General features: G+C 36.5%; 4 protein-coding genes across 5 annotated transcripts; 1 reads left to right on the top strand and 3 right to left on the bottom strand.

Moving 5' to 3' along the window:
• Positions 1-380: 380 nt before the first annotated feature.
• Positions 381-1,879, bottom strand: Gasu_60920 (mitochondrial carrier, iron import). Its single transcript, XM_005702730.1, has 3 exons — positions 1,727-1,879; positions 1,491-1,665; positions 381-1,405 (listed from the first exon to the last, which is right to left on the bottom strand). Exons 1-3 carry the CDS (start codon positions 1,845-1,847, stop codon positions 562-564), a joined length of 1,140 nt encoding a protein of 379 aa, XP_005702787.1. The 5' UTR covers positions 1,848-1,879; the 3' UTR covers positions 381-561.
• A 45-nt stretch (positions 1,880-1,924) lies between these two features.
• Gasu_60910 (uncharacterized protein) lies at positions 1,925-3,899 on the bottom strand. The gene is made up of 4 exons (XM_005702729.1): positions 3,263-3,899; positions 2,822-3,031; positions 2,681-2,775; positions 1,925-2,618 (listed from the first exon to the last, which is right to left on the bottom strand). Exons 2-4 carry the CDS (start codon positions 2,981-2,983, stop codon positions 2,612-2,614), a joined length of 264 nt encoding a protein of 87 aa, XP_005702786.1. The 5' UTR covers positions 2,984-3,031; positions 3,263-3,899; the 3' UTR covers positions 1,925-2,611.
• A 170-nt stretch (positions 3,900-4,069) lies between these two features.
• Positions 4,070-5,595, top strand: Gasu_60900 (uncharacterized protein). The gene has a single exon (XM_005702728.1). It carries the CDS (start codon positions 4,762-4,764, stop codon positions 5,005-5,007), a length of 246 nt encoding a protein of 81 aa, XP_005702785.1. The 5' UTR covers positions 4,070-4,761; the 3' UTR covers positions 5,008-5,595.
• Positions 5,596-7,678: 2,083 nt separating this feature from the next.
• Positions 7,679-10,059, bottom strand: Gasu_60890 (archaeal ATPase; the record flags this gene model as incomplete). Of its 2 annotated transcripts, none has more annotated exons than XM_005702727.1 (1): positions 7,679-9,429. In XM_005702727.1, the coding sequence occupies one exon, from the start codon at positions 9,405-9,407 to the stop codon at positions 8,322-8,324; it is 1,086 nt and encodes a 361-aa protein (XP_005702784.1). In that variant the 3' UTR covers positions 7,679-8,321. The 2 variants fall into 2 exon arrangements, with proteins under 2 accessions (XP_005702784.1, XP_005702783.1); XM_005702726.1 differs by having other exon boundaries at positions 8,244-10,059.
• Positions 10,060-10,099: the final 40 nt, after the last annotated feature.

Here is a 10,099-nt window from a genome sequence, read left to right as displayed (position 1 = left end):
GGAACCCAATAACCCTGAATGCCATAGGCTTTATTCGCTAGTTACACAAGCATTAGTTGACCAGGGGACAGAAGCAAGCTCAAACTATGAACAAAAAAATCAACGTCGCCATATATTAGACTCACCACAGTCTCTACTTTTTGCAGTGCGAACAGACAAGCAACCAAACGAATATTTATCTTCACAAATATCAAAAACCTATTCAAAACCTTGTGCTCTCATTCAGGAGTTGTGCTTTGAGGAAGGTAACTTGAACAATAACAAGGAATGATAATATACTTCAGTTCTCAGCTGCTTACTATTCTTACATTCATCACACTCTATGAAAGTTTCGGTAGATATTATTTTATATTACATGAGGAACAGTTATTCACGTACTGTTTTAAAATTATCATTTTCTTAAGAGGCTCATATTGTTATATTATGTATATTATATAAAGAGCAAGCATATTTCCATTATCAACAAAAGAATAGTGACTAGGAAAGCCTTCAAACGAGCCTTTCTTTTTTAGATAAGGAGTATCCAACATTTTCCAATATTTTTCAAATACGTATCATTCATCATGCTCGAACATGTTGAGATGACTGTCTTTGAGTTTTTTCATTTAATAGTTTATCAAAGATAGCCACAAACTCCTCATATATCATCCATGTTATAGCAGAACCCAAGCAACGTTTAAGAAAACGAGGAGAAGCTCCACGAAAAAATCCAACAATACCATCTTCTCGATAGATTGTATGAATAACTTCTATGGTTGAGGCGTCCTGTTGTGAACGGTTAATTGAATAAGCTCTCAACTGCATTCTGGTTTTGATAACATCTTGTGGTTGTGTAAGAAAAGTAGCTGCGAAACCCCCTATTAAACCTGCTACGAAACTAACTGACATAGTTATCATATGATATTCTGAAGGTGAAGAGGAAATGTTTGTTTTTGTCATCGATAGATGTGAAAAATAAGTTCCATTCACTATCGAAGAAAGACCTTCACGAACTCTTAAATATATAAGAAAATAACTTGCAGAATATGGAGCGTCTCTCACAATAGTAGGTACAAGTCCACTAAAGAGACCACGAAGACGTTCCTTTTTGTATATTTCTACAAGTGCTTTGATAATTCCGCGGTTTTGATCGATAACTTGAGCTTCAAACCTGGTTTTCAACACAGATAAAGGACAAAGAAGAACGGCTGAAAGTGAACGCGAAAGCCCTCCAGCTAACAAAGTTTTCCAAGCTGGCATATGGGTCTCTGGGTCATCAGACTGCATCAAGTTCGTTATGGCGTTTAAGGAAACAAAGTAAATACCAACACCTAAACAGTTACGAATTATGGTAGGAGAAGTTCCTCTCCATAAACTCAATATACCCGTATTAGCAACTATACTGGCTGCTACAGAAAGAGGGTTCCTATATAGAGGTATAAAAAGAGAAAAGAATAATTATATCTTAGTCGAAAAAGAAAAAGTATAGAAACTTGAAGGAAACAAACTACCTTGGAGACAACACTCGTTGCAAAGTAACACTTGGACTCACAATATATTGAGAACCTTGCTGCATTCGAGTCTTAACCACGTCAAGAGGTTGCAAACATAACGTAGATACTAAGCCAGAAAACGCACCAGCATAAAAGTTAGCAGACGCTTTATGACGCTCTCCTATAGCGCTATCTGAAACAAAAAAAAAGTCAAGCAGTGTTACTTTGGATCCTATAACGGAAAGAAAGCCTACCGTTCTTGTTGGTCGTGGGTTTATTATCCTTGAACGACTGGATGGGTTCAACCTTACCCAAGTCACTCGTATCGTCTGGTGACTTGGTGGTCGTCGACAAGTCCACAGAAGAACTTTTCATCAATATTATATAGCTTAACGACTCTCTATAATATAAGATAACTAAGACTTTGAAGAAGAAAACTCAAGAAAGAGTTTCATATAATTGAAAACTTCATTATAGATAAACGCATAGTAGTGATGATTGTTATTCTGTTTTGATTCCAACAGCACACAAAATAAAGAAAACAATCTACCATCTTATTTCGATTTTTCGCATCATTACTGATCGAACGAACACTATTTATCAAGACAAGTGTTCATTACTTCGTCATGTAACAATTATTCTTATTTCACGTTTTCCTGATTTTTATCACTAAGCAACTTCAAAGTGAATGATAATCTATCCAGTACATCATTTGACAAGGATGCTACTACAGCTTCTGTTGATATGGGTTCTGTCGAGAGCTACTGGCTTGAGATTATACATTATAAAAGTGTGATATTCTTGCTAACACAACGACTGGAGAATAAAGTTTTCATTTGACTAAACCGCAGTAGTTACTTGCTGCCGATAGGATACTCCTTAAGTTGATATACATCAGATGTTATAGCTCCGAATGTGTTCAGTTCAATATTCTGGAGAGCTCTACAAAATAGACTTTTTGGACGAGGAAAAACGAAATGAAATTAAGCTATGGGGTTTTACTTCTATTAGGTTTCTGTTGCCTACTCTCGTCGTAAACGAATAGTGTCGCTTCGAATCTTGACGTCTACGAATATCTTTAAAAATTTATATATTCAGTCAAACACTCATCGAAGTGAAATGAACAAAGAAGAATGCTATTACAAACTGCCCAAAATTTTTAGAATACGAAAATTAGCTTCTATTTATGTAGTATAGGGAAGTTTCACCTCATAAAGAAGCTCCTCACGAAACTTTCTAATGCAGCGAATCCGCTGTCAGCTAACTTAGTGAAAGAACACTGGGGCACATTTATCACAACGACCTATATTTCCTTAATTCAGTCATATAGGAAGTTGGCTGTTGAAAACGCTCTTTGACTTCATATCTTCGTCTGTTGGGGTGCTCAAGCCATTCAACTCTCCACTATTTAGTTCTGGGGGTTTGCCATCAAACACATAGCAGGGCATTATTCCAAGATCATATCTCTCTTTTCTGGATAGCACAGCATTTGGTCTGTTTCGCATTTTCATTCTCGCTAACTGTCTCTCAAAGGTAAGATTTTTTAGCGACTCAAAATGCTTTTAACAAATCAAACTTAGCTTTAAATGCAAAAAGGAGGAAACACAAAAAATATCCTGTGGCTTTCGAATCGTATCCAAAACTCTTCTATTGTGATTTCGATAGTAAGCCTTCACAAGATTCCTGTGGTATTCCTCAGAGTGCCAACTTTTCAAAAAGAAGTCCTGCCAAAAGTCGGCTTGGCTGGACTTGCGAAAAATATTCCAGAAACAAAGCTTGATAGTGCTCACTCAATAGTTCCACCCAGAAACGCATCAAGTTGGCAGATGTGAGCACATGGTTCCTCTTCCTTTCTCGTTCCACAAGCTTCAAGATATAAGCTGACATCGAAGTTCCTTGGTATTCTACACAGCCTTCATGCAAGCAAAGCACAAGTAAAACGAGCAATTCAATTCTTGCGATACTAGTTCTTCAAGAGAGGGGCGACGTTTACAGTCAGAGAAAGAGCAAGGTACTGGAACTGCACTACAGAACGGTTCGTGACCAGGATTTGAGGCCGCTAAAACAACTTCACCACATCCGTCACAATTGTGGCCATATTCTCATAACAGTAAGAAGAAGCAGACGGTAAAGAACACAAGTAGAGAATGTCCTAGGAGTGACGCTGCACAAAAGAGAAGAAATGGAGCTCATTTGATGAAGGTCAAACTGACATATACTATTCCAATCACTACAACTTGCTATTTCTTAGTCATATTAGTTTAGCAAGAAAAACTAGTGTAACACAATAATTGAACTGCAAATCTTTGGAAATTTATATTCAAAAGCAAAACCTCCCATTTCTGTATTCCTGAATTCAAACTTGTTCCAGTGTTCCTGAATGGGAAATCATATATGGAAAACTTCTGCAATGTTTCTTCATCCTCTTGGAAGTGTTTGAAGATAGTGTTTGCTGCGATGCATCATTCCAAAGAGTTTTCCGTTAAATTTTCCGTTTTGTCCTTATGAAGGAAACGTTTATGGGAGGCACTAGGTGCGAATAGGAAAACAGAAAGAAAATTCTTAAAATACGTTATATATCTTGAGATAAAGACATTGGCGTCAATTTCAGTTTTCTCACTTTGTTTTAAAAAATAGTTAGAGGAGTAACAACAAATAGGATTCCCCCAATCGATCATATTTAAGTTTTGTGATAGCCACAAAGCTGTAAAGCAGACTTCTTAAAACAAGAAAACTTGGAATAGCAAATTCGAACAATTCTTTCTTGTCTATTTACGAAGCAAGACTAGTTCGTTTGTTGAACATCTTATCTGATAAATTGCTGATCGACTGATATTGTGAGAATCTTAATTGGGGAGAAAACTAGATTCAACTGTCTTTTAGAGATGCTGTGATAAACTGTTTATACGTAAAAAACCGGGCCACAACAGAAAATGTGACCATTAGTTGTTCTCCATTTAAACTCATCTACAAAGATACTTACAAACTTTAGAGATAAACTTCCAATTCTATTATCAGTTAGGAGCAACCCTTGAACTTGATTGCATTGAAAGTCTTTTGAACTCACCATCAAAGTAAAGCTGATTTTGAGAGTCAAGACGAGACTTAAAGCCCAGTCTCCCCATTGCGCAGCGGGCTTCTCTTCTTTCTCTGCGGCATAGGAACAACAAAACCTTGAGTGCGATCAGATGGATCTACTGTTTATGAAGCCTGATGAAGTCTACAAACACATTCATCCCTATCAACGTTTCTGATTCCAGAGCAACGGAAGACATTCGGCGCGGACAGAATGCAAAGAGAACAGCTCCATCCAACTCGACGAATATTTTGTCCAGCTTACCCTCCACTAGAAAACGAGTTCCTTGTTCTTTATGTTTTTAGAAGCCACTTTTACTTTTTCAGACTAGAGTTTTTTCTGGAAGCTTCTCTTCTTGACAAGTATCTCTTGGATCCTCGAAAAAGTGTTTTTCCATATAGTAAGAAGCTCGTAGAAAGAAACTTGGTTTTCAACGAAGGACAACCAATATTCAGTTAAGAGATAAACTTGCGACAAATATTATAACAGCAATGGTACTATTGTTGTTTGTTCTAGTAATTCAACTTGCTACGAAGAAGCTATAATGATGTGTGAGAGGCAAACTTTAATCGCTTCATCTTTTCTCAATAAGATACACGAAATTACGGCGAACCAGGGCAAAGAATATATTCGTTTACTTTTGGTATTTTATAGTGCTGTGAAATACTAAGAGAAGTTTCGCCAATAGTGATGGACGCGAGACGCCCAGGTTGGTGTGAAAAAAGTGGTTTTTAGTTACACCAGTATACGTCTCGTACAATACAACATAGTTGCCAACTTCTTTTTTCGTCTGCATTCCTGTCTTACGTAACATAGGAAATGGATTGAAATTCTCTGCAGTAGTTAGTGCAATATTTAATAGTACTAACGCTCCTGATAGTTTTTCCGAGGAATCATAGCATGTCTCGAACTGTTTCTTCTAGCACTGTTTCAGTGACAACGACCTGTACCCGAAATCAACCTTCAAGGTTTTCACTGCAGCGCTGTAACAGCAAGCTATCAGTATCAAGTAGTTACAAAGCCTGAAATAAAATGCTTGTTTCTTGGTCTTTGAGAGTGACAGACTCGACAACTAGGGAATTGTAATGAGGAAGCGTAGTCTTCTAACAAAATTAAAATCCTCATTTCTTTCTAGTATACTGGGAAATAGCGTTATCGCCAAGAAGAGTTTTCCCTGCTCCTTAAATATGTGGAGAAAATTTTTGGACTTTATACTGTCGTGAGTTTATTTTGTTGAACAACAGTTTCATCTTAATTAACGCCTCCATATGTGAGTAGATAGAAGGTATATTAATGGAGAAGCGAAACTTCGTTATTATTGGGATACTTCGGGTGTTGGCTCCAAACATAAACTTTAGCACATAGTCAAACTATAGTTAACTTTCCACAGAATATGGTAGTTATGTAGACGACTTTACAAAGAGAAACTTGTTTATTTCCTTTTCGACTAACTTGTTATATATGACAAAGACCGTTATGAAAAAGAGTTTATTCCTAAAATCAAAAGGCCCAGATTCTGACTTCCTGTTGTTTCACTCACAATAATGAATTTCTTTCAGAGCAAGAAACTTTAGATATAGGTGGTCTGAATGTGGCAACGAACAACCGGCACTTTTCTTGGTGCGGAATGAATGCTGCATTTCTTCACTTAGCCTTTCTTCGTGAGCTTTATAGCCACAACTTAGACAAGATACCAGCCCAGCTGCTAATGAGCATATTGTAATTATGATATTGATTGTCTGCCACTATTTGCGAAAGGGCCATTGTCAAACGTGTTAGACGCAGCCACGTGGTTGCATCGAATAATTTCCAAAGCTTTTACTACCCAACGTTAGAAAACTTTTTGATAGTAGAAAACATGAGCATGCTTTTCCCTTTTGAAGCCGACTTGTTGGTATTTCTCCAAGGTAACTTGGGAAGGTGTAGCCTACCAGAATGTGGTTATGAGACAGTATGTATAGTCAACTGAAAAATTTTGCAAGTATTCGCCAAATTGCATTTCATTCTGCTACTTTGTGGATGCTTTTGATGGACATCGTAAACATATGATCATTATGACATGATTACTTTTCTGCATTCATAGTGAACATTTGTAATCCTACATAGATTGCACGGTTTTGGTCTCACAAACAGTTTCACTAGAGTTAACTCCTATCTCTTTAGGATATTATATGCATATGATAGAGCCATAATCTTATAGTTCTTTGAACACTGCAAACTAGAGTTGTTTCCATACAAGCGATTCGTAGTATTTGCAGTTTCTGAAAAGAATTCTTGCTACTACATTTATTAGAATGTGGAAAGTTTCAAGAAAATACAAACGAAATAGACTGGCACTTGGCTTGTGTCAAAGGATATCAAAGTATTGGCAAGTCCAATGCCAAGCTTTGATTTTCATCTGCATTGACATAATGACTCTTTGTTCATGAAAATGTGCAAATATGTTTCACTGTGGGACTATGCTTCACAATAAACCAGTCAATTTCAAACTTGAGAATATACTTAGACTACAATGACAACATACAGTTGCTGCAAGTCGTATCCAACTTTGAGTATTGCTTCAAACTTTCAGAACCCCCTTTTGAGTTGTTTGGTTAAGAACAAGATAAATTGAAATATGTTGACACTAATAATCTTTTGCCTTTAGTTGAAGAAAAAGGCTAAAAAACTGGAGTACGGTGTGAGAATATTCAACTCATACTTTCATAACCCAAAGTACAACAACTACTAGACTACGGAAGCTTGGTTAGTAACTGTTTGGTACACGGGTAAATTTTTTTTTGGACTTGACAAAGACAATTCGACGTTTTGTGTAAACAGGCGAGGAACATATCCAAATGGCACCAGGAAAAAGAAAAACGTCACTTTTCTTTAGGGAAATAAAATATAACTATTGGTCTTTTTCCTTTACTACCAGAGTCTATCTTATTGATTCATCACATTCAGGTAAATATTTAGCTCTCTCAAAGATAATATAGATTGGAAAATATCGTCTACTAGCGAAAGAAAGAATAACTCTAGAAATTTTGGAAAGAGAATATTTCATGTCCTCTTTGCACGTAAAAAGAAACGGTAAATCGTGAAATATACGTGCTACGAAACGCAAAAGCATCTCCACTTTTGCTGTTATAACAGTCAAAACTCTCAAGTTCTTTACGTAAGGTATAACCAAGACCTTTGTAACTTTTCCAATTCTAGGATTGGATAATCGAACAAAGATTATACTTTGAAGGAAATATTACAGTTTTTACAGCGCAAGTTGATAGAATTGCTCCCGTTGAAGTTGGGAAAATGACCAGTTTGCACTTTCAAGCAGTTTTCCGAGGCTTTGTTAAGGCCAACGAAGGAAGATTCTCAGTTTGAGAACAAGTCAAAGGTAGTTGCAATAGAATTGGAATTTACCTTGCAAAGATAATGTTGGTCAAACTCAACTTTGTTGAAAGGCTTTAACGTCGCTGGAGAGTTGACAGAACTTCCTTACAACGCTATCTTTCTCCTGTCGCAGCATAACTATGGTATGAAGATAAATTCTATCTATACCAGTTATTATACCAATAGCTTTTTATATTTCTTTTAGTGGAATATTTTCTTGAATAAAACTCACTAAACATGAAAAGACTCCATATCTCCTGTGAAAGCATTTGTTCAAAATCGAGTAAAGCAGGTTAATATCTTCAATGTTCGATAATAGAATAAAAGAAAATTTTGTATTTATGAGTTGCAACTACAACGAATGAAACATATTGAAAAAATGACAAAACTCTCAAATACATTCATCGTTCGTTAGCGAGATATGACCTTATAGAAGATCTTATCTTCAACCTCAACGCAGGTTTATCTATACCCAAGTCCCTTAAAATTTCTTTGGTCACCGCTGGAAGCTCGTCCATATCAATATCTTCCACTTTCGGAAGACAATAAGCAACATCTTCTTCAGAAAGACCACAATATTCTCTTAGGAAAGTATTCCAATCAAATGACGAAGACAAAGAACTCGATGCTGCGACACTTCGTTCCACTTTCATAGCAGTTTGAAGCTCTTCGATTTGCATCCTATTCTCCTCATTTGTTCTCGGTCTTATATTTCGAGCTACTCTTAAAGTAACATTTGATTGCTCCAAAGGTGAAACATATTCATTGGACATCGACTCAAAGACAGTTTCACACCATACTGAAAAGTTTTTAGAAAACTCTTCTCGGTTTGCTTCTCCAATTTTCCTCAATGTTTCGACATTATCTCTTCCCAAATACATTTCAAGGTTCCTTTGAGAAACAATTACCAATTGCAGACATGATCGACTACTTTCATTCAAAGTTGATCCCGAAGAATGTTGAGTTACCAAATCACTTGCATCTTCAACAATATTCTGTTCTTCGGTAGAGAAACCTACAGATTGATCATATCTAGTACATACTACCACCACAAACTGAAAACGAAGTTGAACAGATGAAAAAGATTCGTCATTCAAAACGGAAACAACTCCCTTAAAAAATTTTTTGGCTTCTTCCTCAATATTTGTTTTCGAAAATTCAGTTTTGTGATAAAATTTGAATGAAAATCCAACAACGTAACGTGTTTGTCCATTATGGAATACAACATATGCATCAGGACCACTCGAATTGCCCTCCTTTGGAACAAAAATACCACAACGTTGTAAATAATCTCTATAATGAACAGAAAATGAACGAGAGACATTTCTCAAGATGGGTATATCATAAGATTTTGTTGATTCCATAGAATAAGAAACATTGTCCTGTTCAATAAAAGAACCCTGGAAAATTCCTGGAATAGCAGAATGTACAATAGCCGAGGAATTAGAATGAAGAAAAGTTAATAAGCGAAAGCGAAAGATCTTCATAAATACAAATTCAAAGAAGATTCCTTTTGCTGTTGAAGTGTCGGGAATATAACTAAACGGAGATAAAGGAAAGAGTTCAGTAGCCTCAAGGAAAAAGTTATAGTTGCTATGAGCTCTCAATATAAATTCACAACAACCAATCTTGAATTCGGTCCCCATATCAATCCCGTCAGTTCCACAACTTTCAGAATAAAACCCAAAAGTTGCAACCAAGTCCATCAAATAAGTTTTTGTTCCACATATAGTAACTATAAAGTTAATTGGAAAAACTGTTCCGAGCAGATAATTCAAAAGGACAAATTGATATCGAAGAAGGGTTGCGGAATCAGGTATCTCCGGAATAATAATCGTCACCGACTCTAGTAGTACCAAGTGAAAGATTCTATCTAATAAGGGTTCCATATTGTCATTGTTGATAACAGGTTGAGATAAGTTTGCAACTTTCTCTACTAGGGCTAATAAAGTATTCCTTACAATCAACGGAATACCTCCTGTCTTCCTTTTCAACAATTCTACGAATCGATGTCGTACATCAACTGAGGGCAATAACCAGTCCTTCAAGGACTTTCCATCATAAGTTGCCAGCTCAATATATTCGTTAATATCACGGAGGTTAAAGGGATTCAACCGCAACATATGGAGGGTGACACTACTGGAGCGAGTATCAGACAGGGGGGCTGAGATTCAGCAAA

Source organism: Galdieria sulphuraria (assembly GCF_000341285.1).
Source record: "Galdieria sulphuraria unplaced genomic scaffold scaf_73, whole genome shotgun sequence".
NCBI classification, from domain to species: Eukaryota; Rhodophyta; class Bangiophyceae; order Galdieriales; family Galdieriaceae; genus Galdieria; species Galdieria sulphuraria.
The sequence above is the reverse complement of the archived record's forward strand: the minus strand, read 5'-3'. Positions and strand labels throughout refer to the sequence as shown.

Excerpts from the sequence above, each read along its gene's own strand:
- Gasu_60920 (XM_005702730.1), bottom strand. The coding sequence starts at position 1,847 with ATGAAAAGTTCTTCTGTGGACTTGTCGACGACCACCAAGTCACCAGAC. Across the intron at positions 1,666-1,726 it reads ACCCACGACCAACAAGAACG|ATAGCGCTATAGGAGAGCGT; the intron begins GTAGGCTTTCTT and ends TTTTTGTTTCAG. Across the intron at positions 1,406-1,490 it reads CAACGAGTGTTGTCTCCAAG|GAACCCTCTTTCTGTAGCAG; the intron begins GTAGTTTGTTTC and ends ACCTCTATATAG.
- Gasu_60910 (XM_005702729.1), bottom strand. The coding sequence starts at position 2,983 with ATGAAAATGCGAAACAGACCAAATGCTGTGCTATCCAGAAAAGAGAGA. Across the intron at positions 2,776-2,821 it reads AAGATATGAAGTCAAAGAGC|GTCGTTGTGATAAATGTGCC; the intron begins GTTTTCAACAGC and ends AAGGAAATATAG.
- Gasu_60900 (XM_005702728.1), top strand. The coding sequence starts at position 4,762 with ATGCAAAGAGAACAGCTCCATCCAACTCGACGAATATTTTGTCCAGCT.